A 22,788-nucleotide genomic window follows, 5' to 3' on the forward strand; every position below is an offset into this window, starting at 1 on the left:
AGGACATTAAAGTTAATGTATAGTACAAAAGTATCTATTGTGACTCCAAGGAAAGCAATTACATACAGTAACAAATTTAAACATTTACCTGAAGGCTCTCTGTGTTCAGTGCAAAGAGCAGGCCTACAGTACCTTAGTTTTCTAGTTTTCTCCAGATGTACAGTATGCAGGAGAGCTGTTCATACAAACCAGCCCTCTACAGCAGGAAGACTGTTGTGGTGAGTCCAGTGAATAAGTGCCCAAAGACACAATTGTCCAAAGATGTGAAAGTAAAAAACAAAATGTCTGGTGTAAGTAAATGGTTAAAAAATGCTACAGGATACACTGTTTCTTGTTGCCTGTTGAACTTGGCATTTTTTTACTCCCATTGCTGAGCAAGCTTACTGTTCTGAGGGGATGGTTTACATTGATGTGGTTTAAATGACTTTTTTGGCTTACATATTGGGGAACAGACATACCACATAGTTTTTCCACATTCAGTTGTATTTGTTTAAACTACTCTTTGACAAGGATCTTTGTGGCATAAATTAGATATACAGTATCGTATAATTAGCATTTTATCCTACACATGATAAGCAGGGCAGACAAGTGACTTCCTGAGCTGCTTTTTGCTTTTGGCTCTGTCCTCCTCCTACTGCTCCCTGCAGTATCGTAATGGCATTGTTCCGGAAGAAGAAACTGAACCCAGGTCTTTGTCCACAGCCAGCCTTGGGATAGCATCTCACATCAACGTGACCATAGCTGCCTCCGACGATGCCCATGGTGTCTTCCAGTTCAGCACCAGCTCACTGAGAGTGAGTGGGACAGAGCCAGAGGGAGACCACAGCACCGTCATACTGCAGGTCTGATATTCATTGAGGCCCATTTGTAAATTTATCAATCTTAAAAGCTCTGTTTTTGTCAAGTGGAGCTATTACGTTCAGGTCATTCAGATGGCATTATTTGCTTTTAGTTTATGGTCGGAAATTCCCAATAATCATGGAAAGTAAGCAATGATTAAAAAAACAGAATATTCCAAGTTATTCCTTTGACATCGGGGGATATAGGAACAGCACGTTTGTTAATAATTTGTCATTTGCCACAGTGATTTTTTCAAATGTTATGGAAATATATCTTATCAGGGAATCATAACCTTGTTCTTAACCATTTGCTATGCAGACCTCACAGTGAGATGCATGCCTGCTCCATGCATCATCCCCATACTGAAACAAGCAGCAAGTTCAAGCTCCAAACTAAAATGGAGATACGTTTTAGCTGTAAAGGCTGAGTCGGCTTGGCTGTAGAGCTGTACTCCAAGAGTGAAAGACTGAGTATTTCACTCTTTTCCGTGTCCTCTTTTTATCCTCTTTTTTAGATTAATCTCCTTTTGTCCCTTTTGTAGCCAGCACGCGGAAGCGTCTCCTCACTCTAATCGCTGCCTCGTTGTCTGTCTTGCGATCTGTTGCGTCAGGTGGTTCGCACTGGTGGGGCCCTGTCCAGGGTGACTCTGTTTTGGGAGGCGGACCTGAGTGCAGAGGCAGACCTCGTTCGCAGAGCTGGCAATGTCACCTTTGAGGTTGGGCAGACGGAAGGGGATGTCGTGGTCCGGGTGGCCTCAGATGACATCCCTGAGCTGGACAAGAGCTTCGCCCTACTCCTTTCCAATGTGTCGCATGGACGCCTGGGAAACCTGACCAATGCCACGTTCACTATACTGGCAAGCGACGATCCCTACGGGCTGTTTGTGTTTTCGGAGGAAAGTCGGCCCATTCGTGTCCCAGAAGGGAACAGAGATGTGACACTTGTGATCGAGAGACAGAAGGGGCTGATGGGATCCGTGCAGGTCCAATACAGAAGCCTGAGAGACAGTGAAATGTCACCGGACATCCCACCTGGTGTTGCCAGGGCGAAGGAGGGGAGCGACTACATTGCCCTGCTGGACTCTGTGATCTTTTCAGCCAATCAGAGAGAAGCCCACATCAGCCTTCGTGTGCTGGATGACGAAGAACCCGAACAAGCAGAATCTGTCTTCATACAGCTGATCAGCGCTATTCTTATTAAAGGAGTTCAAGATAGACCTAGTAAGGGATTTCCTCTCGGTCTTTCAGAGCACTGTCTATCAATGTCTAAAGTGTGCTTTTGCTGTCACCCTACCAGTTCTATATAGAATATAAATACTTATGTTCTAGATGATCTTTTAATGTTTGTTTTTCAAACTATTAAACTAAATAAAGGATTTGTTCCTAAAAAAGAATAAGCAAAAGTAAACACTAGCGTTTAAGTGCAAATACTGTATCTTACGGTACTGTAAAAATTATTGGACCAGTGATGCACCTGGTTATTAATATTTTCTAGCTTTATTAAAATGATTGAATTTGTTTCTTTTTCTGCCTTGAAGTTCCTCTCTCCCCTCGTCTCGGCCTGAAGAACAGCACGGTGGCCCAGGTTGTAATTGAAGCCAGTGATGATGCCTTTGGGGTCTTGCAGTTGTCCTCTTCGGCGGTGAGTGTGGCAGAGTTCTATGTGGGGCCCATTGTCAACGTCACCCGGACTGGAGGAATCTTCGCTGACGTCTCAGTGAAATTCCGGGCAGTGCCGATGACTGCAAGAGTTGGTAAGCCAAGCTTGTAGTTTTCTGCCATCCAAGAGTGCCCCTTTTCAAAACTATGTCTGATGATGGTTTCTTACTGGGAGTTCCAGTTGTTTTGAGTTGGCGGGCATAACGGTAGTTGTTTTGATATTATATAGCAAGTTACAAAATAACATGATATCCAAATTGGCAGTATAAACCTGCAAAAAAATAATGCCTGGAATAAACACTCTTCACAGATGCATGCATTTCATTCAGTAAACCAATGAGGAAGTGCCGTAGTTTATTTCTGGCACTGTGCTGACTGAGTTAGTGTCATTTTTTCCATATGCCAGGGGAAGACTACAGTGTGGCCTCATCTGATGTCGTCCTGCTGGAGGGAGAGACTAGCAAGCCTGTGCCAATCTACGTCATCAATGACATCATCCCAGAACTGGAGGAGAAATTTCGCATTGAACTCCTCAACCAGACCACAGGGGGCGCTCTGCTTGGAGAACTCACCCAGAGTGTCATCACCATCGAACCCTCCGATGATCCCTTTGGGTCTTTTGGTTAGCTTTCATGTTTGCCTTTACTATGTCATGTTGCCTTAAAAATAAGAAAATCAGACTCATATTCTCCTTTATTTGTCAAGTACATTTCATACACGAGGAATTTACTCTTGCATACCTGGTGCTGCAAAAGACATTCTGCATTTACCATACACAAGCCCGAATAATAGACAGCTTTAAACAGTGCAGATCAGTGATGGTTCTATTTTAACAGATGAGTAGAGTCTTCCAGTCAGTTGTAGCCGCGGACTTTAATCTTGTCACCTGAATAATTAATCTGCATGTTTATAGTGTGAATGCAGAACAAAATGACAATAAAGAGAAATTATTCAGCCCTCCAGCAGCTTCCACAACTGTCTCTTAGCATCCCCTTTGCCTCATTCTCTAGTAGTTGTAAAGTCAGTCTTCCGGTGTCTGCCCCTCGGCTCTGAGCTTCAGCGGCTCAGACATTTGGCTCAGATGTTTTCTCCAGAGTTCCTGGTGCACAGTAATCTTCCTGTCCTTGGCTATATCGCCCTACTTTGTATGAAATCTGCAAACTGGGGCTCCTGCATAGCTCAACTGGTAAAGTCACTTGCCTGCTCTGAGGTTGGACTCCAGGAATCAGACATCGCAGGCTCGAGACTGGGCCATGTCAGTGGTCCACTGTGATCGGAATCCCCCTACCAGGGGAATGGTGGGTTTAGTCAACAGCAACCCCTGTGGCTTCCCAGGGTCCCGTAAGTGAAAGACACTAACTTCTCAGTCATCTCTGAACCTCCCCTGTGGGATGTCTCCACTGTTGCCAGTGGCACGTTGAAATCCGAGTTAGTGAAACAGTTTAAAGGCTCAGCTCTCTCCAGGTTAGGACTGCTCAAGGTGGCACCTTTTGTATTTATTTTTATCCCTAAGCACAGTAGGATCTATTTTGTTTTTATCCCTCAGCAATGCAGAATGTTATGCCTGAACTAATCAGTTTTCCACATTTTCTGTGGTTCCTGTGGTTTGTTTCTGCTGATTTTGTAAGTGCCCTAGAGTATTGTGAATACTTGATTCAGGTCCCCTTTAATCTGATTAGTGACAATACAAGATTGAAGATCATTGACATAAATTAGGAAGAGCAGTGGCCCTAATTCAGATTCTTGTGGTACTAATTATATCAAATCTGTTGGAGCATTGTTTCAGGTCATTGTCTGCATTGTACTGCATGGTGAAGCATATCCAATATCCTCTATTTGGTGCTATTGGAGGAGTCTGTCTACACTTCCATTCTCCCCCAGTGTGCGACTATGGGGTTTATCAAAGCAGTCATCTTAATTGGAAGTAATTCATTACATACGTTGCAATGTGGATCAATATACAATGATCATACGTTAAATGTTTACATGATTCTGTTTGGTAGTTTTTCAGGCTGCTTCCATCACAGTAGAGGAGCCCGATGTCAACTCCACCAAGATAAACTTTCCCATCATAAGGAATGCTGGAACGCTGGGTAATGTGACCGTTCGATGGGCAGCCACTGTTAGCGGGCAGCCTGCTATTGGGGACCTTCAGCCTGTCTCAGGCCAGATCATCTTTGCTCCTGGAGAAACCATGAAGACTCTGGCTGTCGAGGTGTTGGCAGATGATGTTCCAGAGAACGAAGAGGTAGGAAGGCATACTGTATATGCAGAGAACAACATGTTTGCTTGCTGTGTGTGCAGCAGAGAAAGAAAGTGACATCACATGTCTTTCCCAGATAATCCGCCTGGAGCTGATAGGAGCCTCAAATGGAGGCAGCATTGGGGCTGAGAGAATGGTGAACATCCTGGTTCCTCCCAATGATAATCCTTATGGGACAGTGTCCTTCAGGCAGTCGGTGTACCGCTTCCAAGAGCCTCTGGAGGGAGCCATGACAGTTAATATCACTGTCAGGAGAAGGTTTGTTGCTGGGCTGTTAAATTCACTACTGTTGCCAAGCATTTTAAACATTTCTGCATTTACCCTTATTACAGCAAGGCAACATGGGACTGCAGGCAACGACTTTCGGGCATAAGGATAACAGACAACCAAAACATCAGCTTTCGGTTATTTTATTCCTATCTTTTGATTGTTATTTACTATCTACTGGCTATCTGATACTTAAAAACAATGGAAGATCGAAGACTATCCGATAATCAGTAGATAGTAAATAATAATCAAAAGATAGGAATTGTTTGAAACAAGAGGAAAGCTAATTTCAACCGGTCTTGAATTTAAGAACAATTAAACTGGAGGTTAAAAATCCCAGGGCGTTTTCTCGAAAAGAGTAGGGGTACAACCCTGGCTTCCTGACCAAATTTCGCATTGTCCCTTACCAATCATGGCCTCCTTATAATCCCCATGTATGAATTGGCTTCATTACTCAACTCTCCTCCCCACTGAGAGCTGGTGTGGGGTGAGTGTTCTGGCGCACTATGGCTGCCGTCACATCATCCAGGTGGGGCTGCACACTGGTGGTGGTGGAGGGGATCCCCATTACCTGTAAAGCGCTTTGAGTGGAGTGTCCAGAAGAGCGCTATATAAGTGTAGGCTATTATTATTGTTATTAATCATCCTGTTGCACCTCCGTCTGTGTTTCTTCTTTTCATCTCCTTCCAGCGGGGGACTGTTTGGACGCCTGCAGATCTTGTACAGCACCGCGGAGACGGATGTCGTGGGCCGGGCTTTGAGAGAGGGGCAGGACGTTCTGGTTTACTATGACCCTCCGGTGCGGGCCGTGCCGAACAGCCCCCTCCGACAGCCGATCAACGTCTCTTCCCAAAGCGAGCCGCTGCCCGCCTGTGCCGCCGCCTGCCTGCGGGATCGCGCCTGCCTGGCGTTTTCCTTCTCTAACGTCTCCGGGGTCCCCAGGTGTGACTGGGTGGCGTCTGTTGGCATCGCGCTGACCAACAGCTCGGCGGTTCTCACCTTCGTCAAAAACACCACTGCGGCCTCCTCCTTGTTCAGCTCGCAAGCCGTCGCGGGAAGCGACTACGAGCCTGTGACCACCAAGGCAGCCTACGTGTTGGAAGGAGAGGGCACGGCCAACCTCACCGTGACCCTCCTGACGGACGCCTTCCCGGAAGTGGACGAGACGTTCTCCGTCCGCCTCCTGAAAGTCGATCTGGTGAACCTGACCGCCGCCCCCCGGAACAACCCCACCATAGGCCAGCCCGACACAGCCGCCGTCACGATCGCCATGAACGGGGATGCCTTTGGCGTCTTCCTGATCTACAGCGCGAGCCGCAACGCCACGGACAGCGGGCGGTACCTGGAGGTGAAGGAGGAGCCCAGGGCCTCCGTGCTGCTGGTGATCGAGAGAAGAGGAGGCAGCCTGGGGCAGGTGACTGTGGAGTGGAGCGTGGTGGGGGGCACTGCCGCACCTGGTGTCGATTTCAACGGGACTGGGGAGATCCTCACTTTTGCAGAAGGTGAGTCTGTTGTAATTCAACATTAGTTCAGTTCAGTTTATTTGCCATGTGCACAAGTGCAGTGAAATGCTAAGATGCATGTGTGCTCCCATACAAAGACTAAGGAATCCACAAAAACACATAAACACAGAACAGCGGCAGCAACATCAAGACAAGTTAAATAAGCTTTGAAAAAGCAAGTCAGACAAGCAGTGTGAGACGAGCAGTGCTTGTCTGACTTTGTTTTTAAGTTGCGTGTTATTTAGCTTGTTGTTGCTGCTGCTGTTTTGTTGATCTTTTTTAGTGGATTCCTTAATGTCTTTGTATGGGAGAATACATGCAAATCTAATTTCAAATCTAAAATCTACTCTACACCTACTATGTACAAATATGCAGTTGATTTGAGTTTCTGCTAATATTTAATCCGTGATATTTCCAAAACAGATTTTCTGCTGTTTTAGCTTGTTATATTAGTCTATAAATTCCAAAATAATTATATTTCTTTAATACAAAAATGACTGATATATGATAAGATCACTTTATTGGCCATATACAATTTTTTTGTATTAGGAATTTGTCTTTGCACATACCCCAGCTTGCTTTCCATGAGACACACAGACAGGGAGAGAAGCTGGGGGTCAGAGCACAGGGTCAGCAATTTATACAGCATCCCTAGAGCAGTTGGGGTTAAGGGCCTTGCTGAGGGGACAACAGAGTAGGATTCCACTGCCAATCGCGGGATTTGAACCGGCAACTTCCTAGCCACAGGCGCAGATCCTTAGCCCCAGAACCCCCGCTCCGACTGATATGTGTTGCAATTACACAGCAATGGCAGGGCAAAACAAGTAAAATATTAATCCTAAAAAAGCAACCGATTCTGCTTAGCGGTCACCCGTCCTGCTCCTGCAACGGTCATTTGTCTGTGTTGTCCGAAGGCGATGTGATGAAGACCGTCGAGCTGTCCATTGTGGACGACGCCGAGCCAGAGGACAACGAAACGATCGTGATCGGTCTGACGAACACGGAAGGAGGGAGCCGCATTCTCCCGAGCTCGGACACCGTCACCATTGTCATTCTGGCCAATGACTATGCGGCTGGGGTGGTGGGGTTCCACACCGCCTCCAGATCGGTCGTCGCTCAAGAAGGTGGGTCGCTGTGCCTGCTGACCGCGCTCCTGGTGTTCCTCATGAGCCCCCACACTAACGCTCTCTCTTTAGTCCCGACCCCACCACACCGACAGCTTCCTGCTGCTCCAAGAACGTAACTGCAGCGCTGCAAGTTTCTTTTTTAAACACATGTTAAAGAAGACACGTTCTGAATTTCTCATCCAGATGTTTGGCTTTATACGATAGTTGTGACTTACCTTTGCGGTTATGTCTTTTCTTGCCAAGCAGTAATGAGGACTATGGAAAGAACAGACCTTTTGGGGTTTTTTTTACTCTTTTTTTTTTACTTAATGAAACTACCTTCTTCCTGTCGGTCTTTTGAAAAGCATGTTTTTTTTTTGTTCACAGCACGCGATACAGTACAGATTTGAGTAAATAAGATACCCAAGGTGAAGACCTGTTTATTCTGATACTGAATGTACCAGTAGCACTGGAAAAATATGTTTGAGATTAATATTAATAATATTGATCTGCGATTCTGGTATTTGGGACTGATGGTCATTTCTGGTGTGGGAATATAACTCATAGCAAAGAATCAGCTTACTGCAACAGGTGTCTAGAGATTTTTTGAGAATAGCCTTTACTTGCTCAGTACACGAACAACCTGCAAGAGGGTCTTCTGCCTGATTCAATCAGTAGAGATCTTACTAAATAGGGTCTTTTTTTCTTTTTTTTGAAGCTGGTTCCCCCAGGTTACAGTCCTCTTGCAGGACAAAGATGTAATGAGGTAAAGAGAGTCACAGCTGCCTAATCATGAGACATAAACCCCACCAAACCTGTGCAGCCTGTACTCTGGCTATTCCTGCTAAAACATCCCAGTAAACCCTAAGGGACACCCCAAAAAAGACTGGCTTGTACTGTTCGTGAATTGCTGTCTGTCAAAACGTCTATCAGGAGTCCTTGAGAGACAAAGTGTGAACCTTACTCTTGTTTTACTGCCTGTGCGAGGAGAGTAAAGAGGTTTTCATTTCAAGTGGGGGTATCTCTGTTTACTTCTTTCTGCTCCCTGTATTACCACATTCCTGCTTGGCGCCACGTTTAAAAGCTCTGTCTTTGACACGTGCAGTACAGAAACAACTGTTTTTAGGTACCATTTCCAAGTATGCAGTGTACAAATACTAATAAAATACATATGTATACTGTAATTTAATACAGTGCAGCACAAAGTCCAATACTGTTGTTCAGTCCTGCGGGTGGGGTTGTGGTTTATGTGGATTTAGTGCCCGTGTGTGCTGCTTTCCTTCCATTCATGGCTCTCCTGGAGAAACATCAATCCGCCATCGTCAGTAACGCGCGAGAGCCATTAATGAGGCTGTAAATTCACATGAACCACGATCGACAGACCTGAGCGGCTGTCTTCATTGAGAATGTTAAATGAGTGCCTACCAGGCATTGGCTTAAAAATAAAAAATCATGAAATGCAAGTGAATCCTACATCTAATGACTCTAAATGGTGTCGGGTCCAAGTATAACGATTTAAAGCTCAGAATTGACAGGAGCAATTTATATAATTTAACAAGTTGTTGTTTTTTTCTTCGTTTATATAACAGAGCCATTCCTTTATTTCAGAAGGAGTTTCCACAATGTGACAGGAGATCTGTGAGGAATTGGCTCCCAGGGTGTAATTCATGATTTTTTAAAGCCATGTGGGAACGTCCTTTTTAAAGCCAATGTCATTATGCATGTACTGACCAGATGAAAAGTGCAGAAACCGGAAGATATAATTAATACTGTAACTGTTAAACAAAACACAAAGGATAAGAAATTAAAAATCTCCTACTCTTGAATGTTTTTTCAATATTTCATACCAGCAGTGATGACAAAAAACACACTCCTTAGCACTGCGATCCAGTGTGCTTTATGTACTGCATACCATGGTCCGGTGTTAGTAATGAACCGCCACAGTAATACAGCAGTGGTAACTAATGTGCTTTCTTTATTTCATCTCCTGATGGCTGAACAGTAACCCTTTATTCATTTCTAGGTGCCTCCCCAGGCACATGTACATGAAAAATAAACAAAAACTTATTGTGTGGATTGCTAGAACACACTTACCACACATTTAAAATATTCTGAGGTTCAGGTAAAATGAGAGAAGAATAAATATCTTTTTGAAGGTAATTGTGTTTTTCTCAGCATCTTTGATGTTCAGAAATAGAGCTCATCTATACTGTAATTAATACTCCTGCTCGTAATTGAGTCTCATAGTTTCTTCAGTGTTCGAATAAAGGTTGGCCTGTGAAATGAACAGTAGTGTTCTGTGCACGTGTCTAAAAAATGTAAGTCTAATCGTGCACTAAGAGCTTGGTTTCCACTTCCTGTACTTCCGGAACCTCAGCATGTGGGATTTGTCTGTGCATGACGGCCACTCCTGTCAGTGTCTTGATGATTTCTTGATGAAGCCGTGCATGAAATGTTGGCACATACTGACTTCTTTCATTAGTCTCTGTTTCTGTCATATGATTTATGTAAATATTTAATTAATATTATTATTTGGTATATTATTTAATATTTACATAACAAATTACAAGGACTAAAGGTAATTATTTGTATGCAGTGTTTATATTGTGCACATTCCTAGCTAATGCGAAAAAAAAAAGATATTTCTGCTTGCCTTGTATTTACATTAAAAGTCACATCCACTGCACAAGCTTTGCATTCTTATATTTTTGGTCCAGAACAGGTTTGAAAACAGCCAAACCCTTTTGTTCCTCAGATGAGGTTAAAGCTCTCAATCTTCCTTTGAATTAGGTACTAAGTAGCATGCATAATACCTTCATATAATTCATATAATGTCATAACATGCATAATCCTTTGTTCCGAAAGACATACAATATATATGTTTTAGGTTTACATTTGTTGGGGTTAGCATTAAGTGTTAGTATTGGCATTATTATGAAAATCGACAATATATTATAACCGGTCATGTCTTTTGGAAGAATTGTCATTCCGGCTTATAGATGTTGTTACAACATGCTATGTAGCGGCTAAGAAGGTTTCATAACAGTATTATTCAGGCTGCATAAAGTCTAATTCAAAGAAAGAATGACCAAAATCTACTTCTCTCTCACCCCGCTTGTCTTTCAAATCATCTAGATTTCAGTTACACATTATTTTACCTGATTGAATAAAGACAAAAATAATACATTCCTAAATAATATACAGTGCATTGCCTGTTGAGATTCAGAAATATATTTCATATACCAGGGAAAAAGATGAAAGTCTTGTGATTGCAGAACAAATTTTTGGGTCTTACGTTTCAAGCTGCAGGATCTTAAACTCTCCAAAATGTTTATTTTCCATTTCCATTTGAAAACGTGACCTTTTTTTTTTGCCCAATCAATCAAATAAAACACGTATAAGAAACTGAAGCTTTTAAAAGCTTCAGATGGAGCTGGTGTGCAATGGGACTTTCTCTTAGCCTCCCTCTGTTCAGTATAGCGGTGGGGTGTGTTTGCATGGATTGTCCTCTGTGTGGTTTGTTTTCTGGCGGCTGTTCCCGCGGCCGTCTCGCTGTAAGCGCTCTCGCTCTGTCTCTTGAAGGGGAGACGCTGCGACTGCTGGTGACGAGGACCCCTCCTGGTCTGGGCAACGTCACTGCGGCCTGGCGAGTCGAGGGGCCCCGCGTGGCGCAGAACTTCGCCAACGTCTCCGGAGTACTCGTCTTCCCCGAGGTGAAACAGACTAAAGATGGAAAATGTTCGCTGGAGAAGGATAGCAAAACCTTCTTCTTAGCTTCAGATGTGCTGTGCTTGTTGTGCCATATCAGTGTAGGGTAAAATGCGTAGGAAGTTTGCTCTCCACAGAATTTAAAACATTCATTCCTTATGCAAAGCAGCCATAGTACTCTTCTAGTACTCTTTCAATCAAGGCACAGCAATGCAAGGGCCAGTTTGACAAAGAAGAGCTCAGAACGCTTTGGTTTCTCTTGAACATCACCTTGCAGGGCTCCTTGAATGCGACTATAGTCCTGCGGCTGCTGGATGATGGAGTTCCCGAGGAGAAGGAAGAATACAGCGTTGTCCTGTCTAACATTCGTACCGAAGGTAACCTCGCTCTTGTCAACTACGGATTTTGTTTCGCATAATAACAGCTATTATCCATCCAGCAATGACTGGAACACAATCTGTCCAAAGAAAAAAGGAACCCACAAGTGACACCCTCATAAATGAACTCCAAAATCCCCAGTAAATGAACAAAAAGGAGCTTCCTGTTTCGTGTCACATTCTCAGCTAAGTCCGATCATCCAGGCAGGTTTCCTTCTGCCATGCTGAAGGAAGGACTCAGTGCCACCCTTAAGTTGTCTAGTGCATCCTCTTCAGGCTTGATGGCCCCAAACAATTTGTTCTATTACATTTACCCTATCTTGCTTTCTGCAACAAATACAGGGTAGGAGAAGGAAAAGGCCACTAAGTTATTCAGACTTACCATAAGGATCACAACTCCCTTCCCCAACCTCACTCCATCTATGAATCCATCGATCGGAAGGTAATTTGGTCTCAATGAATTATGGATATGAATATTAATAAGATCTCATCCAGTCAGAATGCCACAGGAGGAATAATTGTCATAAAAGTGTCTTTTGTTCTGCCTGTTTCCTCTTAGAAAGTCAAAGTTAGCAAAGTTAGTCCAGCTGACTCTCTACTTTTCTCTAGCAACAGAAGAGTCTCTCAGTCCAGGAGTCCAGGATAGGCTTTTCAGCTTTCAGTGATCTGTATCTCCATGTGGGAATTTTATAAAAGCAGTCAGCGAGTGAAGGGGTGATGTTGTGTGTATTCCTGTCCAGGGGTCCCTCCCACAGGACTAGCTGTGCTGGACAGACAGGGCTCTCAGGCTGTGGTGACGGTGGAGGCCAGCGACGAGCCGTACGGTGTGCTGAACTTCGCCCCCTCCTCACGAGTGGTCTCCACACAGGAGAAGAACACCACCATCCAGCTCTTCATCAACAGGGAGTTTGGATCCTTGGGTTAGTCTCAGTATCACCACTGTGATGATCATTCACATCTGATGACTGTCTACGCAGAAGGGAGGTTCATTTCAACCTGATGTCAGATGTCCTTTTGATTGTCTTCAAATCAAAAAGCAATACTATGCAAATTATGATTAAGCACTCAGTCTGTGGAGCCCTTGCCTTTTAGATCAATAAAGTTTTAAGGTACAATATTGTACCTCATTGGGAATGTCCTTATGGACTCCTTATGGTACTCCATTAGAATTAACAATACAGTATGTACCTGTAATGAGATTTCTCTGGTAGAATGAAGTATAATCTTAATCACAGCTGCAGATCTCTGTGCTACTAACGTATTTTGAAGTTAAAGTGTCAGGGCTGTATGTCACAGATGCAGCTGGAACTCATCTTCCTTACTTATAAAAAAATGTTGATTTTCAGTCCACAGACAGTATCCATCGAGGCCTCATTTATTCCCACTTCCGTTCATCTGAGCATTGTTACAGCTCGTTAACAAAAATCCTCTGCTCGTAAGCGCAGCGTGACGTAGCCGTGAAATCAGCCGCCATGATGCAGAGCGCTCTCTTCGACTTTGTTGCCAGGAGCCATCAACATCAGCTATGCAACAGCGCGGGGGTCGCTGCGAGACCCGAACGTGACAGAGGGCTCGCTGGCCGAGCCGGGCCTGGACTTCCTCCCCGCGGACGGGTCTGTGCTGCTGCGAGAGGGGCAAACCTCGGCCTCCATCAGCATCACCATCCTTGATGTAAGAGAGCAACCCTCCCGCTTGTGTTACGATGCGTAGTTTAGGACCCTGTGCAGACGGTAGAATCCGGAAGTGACTGGAAAACGCTACGGGGAAAACGCGGTTAGGAGGGAATGGAAGGGATGGCGAACAGGGGGCGTTGCCGACAGGGAATCCAGGTGCAGGGGGGGAGCCGCTGGCAAACAAGTCCAAGGAAGTCCGAAAGGGAAACCGGGGCGCAGTCCACAATCCAAAACCGGGAGGTCCATCCAAGACAAGGACGATTAAAATCCCCGGGATGGGGGAACTCGAACAGGAACGCGGAGGTTAGAAATGGAGTGACAAGGCCAGGCCTCTGGGTGTCCGTCTTCCAATGCAGAGCCCCGAGCTTCCGGAGCACCGGGTATAAATAAAGGACGGAACGGGGGGGCAGGCGAACATGATAATAAAAAGGGTGGGAGCGCCCTCTAGAGGAGGGATGGCGATCGTGACAGATTGACCGTTGGCAGCGTGCCGGCCTGTGGTTGAGCTGCAGGTGGTCAGGGCTGGGTGAAGGGCACCCACAGAAAACCTGAAGTGCTGAGTTAGGATGCTCATCAAATAATAACTGGTAAAAAATGGAGCTGACATCCATTGAAGGTGACAAAAACAGTCTGCAATGCGCTAAAACATCGTGATGCAAGAACAGAGGAAAAGGAAGGGGTGTCGCTGTGGGTCCAGCAGGGACATAAAGCGCTGTACCGGAAGGCCCAAAAGTCATAAGCAGCTCGTGCATCTCTGTCATCCCGATGGTGACGTTTCTGTGAGTTTCAAATACTGTGTTTCAGGACGACATCCCTGAATTGCAGGAGTTTTTTCTCGTGAACATCACGTCTGCAGTTCTCATCACAACCTCTCTCACGGCTTCCAAGTTTGGTAAGGGGCATTTTACCGACTGTGCAGTTTGAAGTGTGAATGTTGATCCTCTCTTTCAGACTTGTGTTACTTTGCTGTAGTTTAAAGGACATATTGGAAGAGTAATATCTCAGGCACCATTAACTTTTGTGGGCCTGACACCAAAATAATTAGTGGGCCTTTTTATTGTGGAACAATGGAAATCTGGAAAAGCTTACTAATAAAAAAAACATTCTGTAAATATCTGGAAAAGCTTACTAAGAAAAAAAAACATTGTGTAAATAATACATAAAACATTTTAACAGCAGACGGTTTCCAAAACATCCCCGACATCCTCTGAAAAAGCAGCAGTATAAAAACACACACTTTGCTCCACTTGAAACTTTGTCTTTTTTGTCTTTCTGCTCTTCACCATGTAATTGACTTCTGTCATTCTTTGTGGCTCCTTTTCTCTAGCTGTTTAAAGTTGTTTAAATACAAACATATATTTAGAAAAGCCCATCTTCCTCCGCTGATAGTTTAGAAGCTAAGGGAAGTTAAAACTTTACCCAGGCATTTCAGAGCCCAGAATTTGTTCTACACTAGTCTGGCTGGGAAGTCTGAGTTCCCCATATCTCTTTGTGTAAATCAGCATTTCTTTTTCTCTGTGGTGAATTAATTCCATGTTAGTTTCCTGTTTGGACCTGTATCCTTGTCTTAGGTTGACACCATTTATATTTCCTAGGATTTTATATGTTCCTTTCAGTCTTTTTTGTGCTAGACAGAAGAGACGCATCTCCTTTATCCTGTCTGTCCATGGCAAATCCCTGAGACCAGCATCAAAAGCATCAGTCTTGTTGCTTTTCTTCGATCATGGATTGTTTTACACTTTTGATAAAGTCCAGGCCAGTCCTTATTTTCAAACTTATTTTCTAACGAACTGTTGATATACTGTATGTCAAATAGAGCAACAAGTCTAAAATTAATCCCTGTAGCACGCCACTGTGTTAATTTAAAAAAATTAGGAATGTGTATAAACAAGCATTGAAAAAAACAATATTTTAAGTACTGCAAGGAAAGCAGAAGATGGGATGAAGCCATTGGAGGAGCCTGGAAAATGAGATGTTCTGCTTCAACAACCAGCAGGCCAGTCCATATAAACCAGCTCTGTGAGGGAGGTCCACATCCTGGAATGCAGAGGGTAAACACACTGCCCTGTGACAGGAAAGTCAGCCACACTTGATCCATTTGTATAATCGCTTTCCAACTGCGGTGGCTACTGCAGAAGACATTGAAGGACAAAAATGAGCTGCAGGACGGTAGCTCATTGTCTGCATGACATTCTAGATACAAGTGAGCTGATGCAAGTATTCACAATCCTCAAAGGCAGTGACAAAATCAACTCAGTGGATTTCTTCAGAACGAGCAGCAAAATAGTGCCTCCATCATGGACCACTGGAGATTTACATAATTTCAGGGCTTTCCATGATAGTCTTAGTGTGAACACAGGTGTTCAGAAAGTGAGTGCAATTTTCTTTAGAAGGTATTGTTCAGCAACATTAGATGAAAGACAAGTACTGTATGTGTCATTCTGTATAATTTTCTTTCCTGCGCTTTTTAAACGTTTCTTCTTTCTCTTCATCTGTGCTCCTGCCTCTGTCGCCTCAAGATGTGGTTCATTATACTCTTAAAGGTAACACTGAAACAGTCATGTTCTATAATATCTCAGACACTAAATTGGACTTCAACCCAGTCGCAATACATGGGACCCAATAGCTAATAGCAGAGATTCCAAAAAAATCTTTTCAGGATTTCACACCTACCAATATATACAAAATACAGATATGAAATTAGATTTTCTAAGAATGTCATGGCTTTTACTAATAATGATGACACATCACAATATTTCCTTTAACTATTGTTAAAGGAAAATATTACACCACTTGTGCTGGCAGAGACATCATAGAATATACAATAAGTATGAGGATATTTTCCAACTTTTACAAGGATATTTTACCCCTTGATTAGCTTGTACATTATTATGAGAAGTACAGTAGTTGTGAAAACAATGGCAAAAAACCTCTATGAACAGCTTTGTAGAGGAACAAAGTCAAATCACAGTCAGTTCTCAATGCACTAGAAGACAGTTCTGGGTCTCAGATGATACCTTAAAAGAATCTTAACCCATGCATAGCAGCATAAGGCTGTTGTAGCTGTGTGTTATAAAAGTTATTTTGGGAAAGTTAAATTGGGAAAAGTCCAAACTGAATACCAATTGCGTGTTTCTAGATGTCGGGGGTCTTGTGGCACAGGTCACAATCGAAGCCAATGATGGGATCAGAGGAATCATCGAATGGCAAAGTGTGAAGTAAGTGCCACCTTGATGTAATACTGTAACTGAACAACAGCTGTATACGCTAAAAATCCATTTTACCTGTTTTTATTTTTTATTGTGTTCAAATGATGTTTATTGGGTTTTATTTTTAAAAGTGGACAACGTTTGTCATGAGAGAGTCTGTTAGTCAAGTTCCTCTGGGACTTCAGGTGGGTCCTGCTTCACTTGACTAATTGACAAACGTTGCCCACTGCTGTAGAGAAGGTACAGAAGCCGGTGTACATTAAGGATGCTCCTGCTGCATGTCACTCTTGTACACTGCCTTTTTATTGTTCTTTCAGCTTTGAAATCAATGAAACAATAGGCAGCTTGACCCTAGTGGCCTACAGGAACAGAGGGACCTATGGGAATGTGTCTCTCTTCTTTTATGCTCAAAATCTCGAGGCGCAGCTGGGCCTTGATTACAACGCAACATCTTCGGTAAAGGCATCCGAACACAAGAGCACCTTTGTTTCTTCACCAATTGATATATAATAAGGGGGAAATAAGCATTCTTTCTGAAGGCTCAATTAAGAGATCTGATGATCCCACTTCAACAGTATTTCAAAACCTTGTAGGTCAGGGCTCTCCAGTCCAAGTCCTGAAGTTTTGTGGATCATGGTTAAACCAATTTCTAAGGAGATGGAGCAAACCCACTGTGATCAATGAAGCTTTAACTAATATAATATAATTAGAAATCATTTAGGACAAAAACTAAAGCACTCTGTAGGCCTCAAGGACCAGAGATCTCTTTATTCAAGCGATTACTTGTTTGGTTCGTCGGGAGCTCACAGATGTTGCTAAACTTTAAAAACAGGTGACCTATGAGTAACTGAATTGGGGCTCTCCAGGGCCAGGGCTGGAGACCCTGGTTATAGAACAAATACATATTGACAAGGAAGGCAATAATATTCCCCTTGCTATGGGCTCCTTCAGAGCAGATTGACACATACTGTAGCTGTTTATAACATCCAGATGTTTTAGTGATAGTTTTAGTTAGTGTAGTGCTGCCTACAATAAACCAGTGAGACTTCTTCCACCTACTTAAAGTTTCACATAATTGAAAGTAGCCTTCTAGCATTGTTGATCAGACTATAATGACAAATGTAGATTTGACATGACTATGAGCCAAATCTCTGTACAGTTATTCCCATCTTTTTTTACCATTGTATTAATTTATTTTAAATGATTTTTTATTTATTCCTAATAAATAATAAATAAATTAGATAATTCTATATTATATAATTTTATATAATATGTACTAATTTATTTATGGCTTATTTCTTTTTATTTTAATTGTAGTAATTCATTATGCATTTATTTTCCAATATCATAAGTCTTTATGATTTAGAAGTGATTTATTGTGAACATCCCATAAACTGCAGATCGTCCACTTCGCTAATGGTGAGAGATACAAATTCATCGACATCCAGATCTTTGATGATGACATACCTGAGGGTGATGAGAGGTTCCAGCTGGTTTTGGCCAATCCCTCTTTCGGGCTTGAGCTGGGAGACGGAACAACAGGTACAGAATACCCTGTGTACGGCACCTAACAGGAGAACTGGGCATTTGATTGTTTCCGATTTATGCCACTGGACAAATTAAACATTGAGGCAGAGAGACCGAGTGTTATATCAATCAACTATAATCTCAGTGATTATTTGTATGTCTCATATCTATCATTTGTAAACCTATTTAAATAAGCAGTGTGGAAACACAAAAAACAGGTGGAAAAACCTCTTTCATCCCTCTGTTTTGCGTAGCTACCGTGACTGTCCTTGCCAACGATGATGGTCATGGGGTCATCTCCTTCAACAACAGCCAGCACTTCTTCCTAAGAGAGCCCACTTCCCTGTCTGGCCTGTCGGAGAGCGTGGCCACTCTGTACATCGTCCGCGACCCTCCCCAGGGGACTTTTGGTACAGTCACTGTCCACTACCTCATCACCGACACCAACGGGACAGAAGCAATGGGGGACCTGGTTCCTTCGCAGGGCTTCGTCATCCTAGAAGATGGAGTAAGATTCAAGGTAGAGAGAACTGTGGGTAGATCTGTAACTTTAAGGGGTAAGGGCTCCTGTACCAGAAGGGACAATGTTAAGCATTTTCTGATTGCGGTCTTCTCTTAGGTTTTAAGACAGATGTGTGTTAGGACCCTGGGAAGAGGGGAAAATGCTGCAGAAGATGTGAAGGCTGAGGAAACTCCTTTGCTTTCAAGCGCACAATTGTGCAAGAATCTGTAACATCGCTGACCTTGTATTGTAGAAACCACTGAAACGCATTTCAGGTTATGAAGTTCAAAGAAAAGTTTTTTTTTCTCTACAATGCTATAGGATTTGTGGCCAAGAAATTAAAAAGAGAGAAATCAAACAATGAAGTGTTCATTTTAAAGAAAAAAATTGACAAGGATTCAATTTTCAGTTTATGTATAACTACAAAAATAAATTTACATTTTGCCATGACAACTTGTTCAACTTGCCCTCCTGTGAGTTGTGACATTTTAACTTTGGAAAAGAAAAGGCAAAGCTATGAGTTTTGCAGTGTGAGCGACGTGTCTGGTCCCCCTTGTCTCCTCAGACCCTGCAGATCTGGGCTGTGCTGGATGAGGAGCCAGAGGTGAACGAGACCTTCGCCATCACTCTGTCCAGCCCCACCGGAGGAGCCCGGCTGGGACAGAGCCTGCAGACCCTCATCACTGTGCTGCAGAACCAGGCTCCACTCGGGCTCTTCAGGCTGTTCCCCCTCAATAACAGGTCTGGAAAATGACTGCGAAGTGCTGCTATTCTGTACTTTAAAAGATGTAGAATAAACCAATAGCCAATTGCATCACACGGGGGACAAGAAGACTCCTCTACCCTGCCCACCATATGAATCATTAATTTAATATGTCCCAGGCTACACTGCCCATAATATAAATATGCTGTATTCTGTACTACACGCATGCTACTGCTCCATTCTTGCAAAAAAAATGAATTTTCCACGTTTATCAAAATCTTATCCACTGACTGAAGGTGATCAGTCAGTAAACCCAGCACAATTTTTGTAATTCCCCAAATCATTGTAAATGAATTAATGATTCGTACAATCATTTTTATGTGCCTGAAGCACATGAACCTACGTTTGGAAGTGCGTCTTCATGCCGGTGAGCAGTAATTAATGTGGAAGATGTAAAAGCTGCAATATGAAGATTGTGAAAATCCTTGGCATCTTGTGATTGACGGCCCGTGCAGTGTTTCAGGCATATCGGCCCATAACCAGTTATGTAGACCATTTTGTTTGGGATCTGACAGGCTGAGGTTGGCCGTTTTTAGAGTGCGCGACGAAGGCGGCAGTAAGGTTCTCTCCGCCCTGCAGGACAAGCTCGGTGACCGTTCAGGAAGGCAACGCGCCCGTGTACCTGACAGTGTCCCGCAGCAACGGCTTGGACACCGCCGTCAGCGTGGAGTGGGAATCGCAGTCGGACACCGCCCATGGCATGAGTAAGAGCACTGAGCGCTGTAGTCCCAGTCTGTACATTCTCCCCTGCTGTAGACCGACTCTGTACTCTACCGAGGAATCGGATATTTCATGGCAAACACAGCCATGATCTAAAGATCTGAAATGTGTCTCTCGGCTAATATCTGGAAATGCTTTGCCGTACCCTTTGGTATCCTGAGACAGACTTAAATGAAAACAGCTGTGTTTAAGCAGCTCCTTAATACTCTTAATATTCAATTAGATTAATCCTCAACTAATATTCATACTTAATGGATGGTGAAGTACTCTTATAACAGTGTCCCATCTTCATTCAGTACTGTACATGTAAAATAGGACAACTATCAAGAATAGTTGCCTGTATTTTTAATTGCATGATGTTCACATCCATTTATACCCCAGCAAGCTGTCTTTTATGAACCCTGTTATGGCTTTCATAACTTCAAAGAGGTGCTTTATGGTGCCTTTTAATAAATAAGAGTGATTACAAATGACAGGAAGCCATTATGCAGCAACAACATGGCTGGGTAGCTTAGTCTGTACTCCAACAAAGATTTGGGTAGTGACATTGTTAGGACATTGCTAACAGGGCTCTGTATCTGATTCTTGACTATATCATTGGCCTGTAAGCATTGTCTGGGAAGTGACAGAGATGTGACAGTGTGGGTCCTGTGTTTTCAGGAGGGGACTTCCCGGTGATGTCCGTGGTCCAGAGCTTTGCTGGACAGCCGTCCTCCGGCTGGTGTGCCCTGAGTCACGCAGACAACCTGCTGGCCCTGCAGCTTGGCAAGGATCGTCCTGGAGGTGCCGGGGAGGCCCTGTCCACGCTCTACAAGTGGCAGGGTGTATTTGCACCTCTCCAGGTAACCCCCCCTCGTGCTCACAGTCTTCCAGGTCCGCCTGCATGTCCTTCTAACACAGCCGTGGTTGTTCTCTCTGACCTTTCAATCCACCGAGTTACGCGGGGACTTTTGACCTCAAGGGTCCAGGTTTTCAGATGCGAAAGCCCAATGAATACCAGAACAGATACCAAAGAATCGGCACAGAGTGGAATTTCAGGATAAAAATGGATTCCCAACCTGACATTGGGGCAAGTGGGAAGGCTTTCCTGTTAGGACAGGTTGAGCTCTGTACGGTCAGGATTTCGAGCCCGGATCATGTCACTAGCCAACTGTGATGTGACCGGGATTATCCGAGCGGTGGCTCACAGTCGGCCGAGCACCGCCAAGGCTGGGACTGGATTAGTCGACCGGGACTCTCTCGGCTCTCAGTGGCACAGTGAATCCTGTGGCCTCCTGGTCACCCGAAAGCACGTGGGGCTCTTGGTGAGGGACACAGCTCTGCTCCAGCAGGGGCAGCGCTGCTTGTCAAGCGTCTCAAAGATGGGTGTGGTGGAGGAGTCTGACTACAGCTCCTCATTCTGTACCTGGGGGCCAAGACATAAATAACAGGCTGTTCTAAATCAAAGGAGTATAACAAAATAGTCGGTGATTTTAATTTTCTAAGAAAAATAAGCCATCATAGAAATCTAAATAATTAACCTTCGTGCTGTCATATTAGTATGATTCTGATGCATTACATGACTTCATTGTGTCATTTTATTTTTTTAGTTCTTGAAAATCCAAGATCCAAGACGGTGCATTGCTTTTGTCATGAATGGTTCCTCCTACGTTGCAGTCACCCATGGGGGACAGGAGGTGTCCAGAGCAGCAAATATTAGCCTCTTCAGACTGGGCCCTCATCTGAACTTGACCTTGGTGATTAACATAACTTGACTAACACATCTCTCCATAGTTTTTGAAATCTTTGACTTCCGTCTAGTTGTAAGAACTGCTTTTTGTATGTTTGTTTAGTTTTTTTTTCTATGGCTATGAAAAAATACTTCAATCTGGAACACACAAAACCATTTTTTACAAATTTGTAAACTGTGCATTCGTTGATAATAATGAAGTGTGATTTAACATCATGAGGAAATTCATTCGTATACAGTATGTTTACCACAGAAATGTTAAACCGCTATTTTCACACTATAGCCACAAAAGATAAAAAAAAACAATGATTTAATTAAAATATTGTTTCAATAAATCGGTGCTAATGTAATTCAAGTTTTCATGTCATCACTCTACTCTCTTTAACCACTTTTTATTTCTATTTTTTGTAAACAGGAACAATCCTTCAGTGTTGAAGCCTTTGATGTAAAACACTTTTCAGTGGAAAATAACAATTATTTAATAATATCCACCCAGGTAAGTGTTTCTATAAGGAGAAGTGTACAATGGGGAAACTGACTTTCATTGGGTTCAAAGATGTTCAAGCAGTGTTGACAACTCAGGGTTTCTTAGAAGAGACGTTTCGCTGCACTCTCCTGACCAATGTGAAATGAGTTTATTCTGATGATGACTTCTTCAGAATAAGCAGTGAAACACAAACCAGATGACATAAGTCGAAAGTCTGTGTGTGTACATTTAAAACCCAGAACAGGATGCACTTCTGTACATTATTAAGGCTGGCATCTTTCAAGAAACAGCTGGTTGGGATCCTTGGATCAGTTAGTGACTAACTACCCAATTGACTAGTTGAGCCAAAGGCTGGGTAGTTTGTTCCATACTCCCACAACCCTTTCTGTAAAGAAATACCTCCTGTTCCTGGTCTGCAATACTCTTCTACATTCCCACTTCTGTCCTTTGGTTCAAC

The 22,788-nt window shown here is 43.4% G+C and overlaps 1 protein-coding gene across 2 annotated transcripts in view; it reads left to right on the forward strand.

Annotated features, from left to right (window-relative positions):
- adgrv1 (adhesion G protein-coupled receptor V1) overlaps positions 1-22,788 on the forward strand; it is a 203,650-nt gene that overhangs the window by 59,518 nt on the left and 121,344 nt on the right. Inside the window, exons 27-49 of one of the 2 annotated variants that reach the window (XM_015360604.2) lie at positions 703-842; positions 1,451-2,060; positions 2,378-2,593; positions 2,905-3,120; positions 4,502-4,746; positions 4,838-5,019; positions 5,719-6,530; positions 7,445-7,654; positions 11,219-11,349; positions 11,622-11,721; positions 12,462-12,641; positions 13,229-13,392; positions 14,199-14,286; positions 15,914-15,937; positions 16,534-16,612; positions 16,921-17,059; positions 18,004-18,145; positions 18,385-18,650; positions 19,198-19,373; positions 19,975-20,099; positions 20,776-20,957; positions 21,705-21,851; positions 22,260-22,340. In XM_015360604.2, coding sequence (XP_015216090.2) covers positions 703-842; positions 1,451-2,060; positions 2,378-2,593; positions 2,905-3,120; positions 4,502-4,746; positions 4,838-5,019; positions 5,719-6,530; positions 7,445-7,654; positions 11,219-11,349; positions 11,622-11,721; positions 12,462-12,641; positions 13,229-13,392; positions 14,199-14,286; positions 15,914-15,937; positions 16,534-16,612; positions 16,921-17,059; positions 18,004-18,145; positions 18,385-18,650; positions 19,198-19,373; positions 19,975-20,099; positions 20,776-20,957; positions 21,705-21,851; positions 22,260-22,340 — 4,655 coding nt within the window. The remainder of the gene's footprint in view (positions 1-702; positions 843-1,450; positions 2,061-2,377; positions 2,594-2,904; positions 3,121-4,501; positions 4,747-4,837; positions 5,020-5,718; positions 6,531-7,444; positions 7,655-11,218; positions 11,350-11,621; positions 11,722-12,461; positions 12,642-13,228; positions 13,393-14,198; positions 14,287-15,913; positions 15,938-16,533; positions 16,613-16,920; positions 17,060-18,003; positions 18,146-18,384; positions 18,651-19,197; positions 19,374-19,974; positions 20,100-20,775; positions 20,958-21,704; positions 21,852-22,259; positions 22,341-22,788) is intronic. The other variant, XM_015360609.2, reaches the window with a different exon arrangement.

Source organism: Lepisosteus oculatus, chromosome 3 (assembly GCF_040954835.1).
Source record: "Lepisosteus oculatus isolate fLepOcu1 chromosome 3, fLepOcu1.hap2, whole genome shotgun sequence".
In the NCBI taxonomy this organism is placed as follows: Eukaryota; Metazoa; Chordata; class Actinopteri; order Semionotiformes; family Lepisosteidae; genus Lepisosteus; species Lepisosteus oculatus.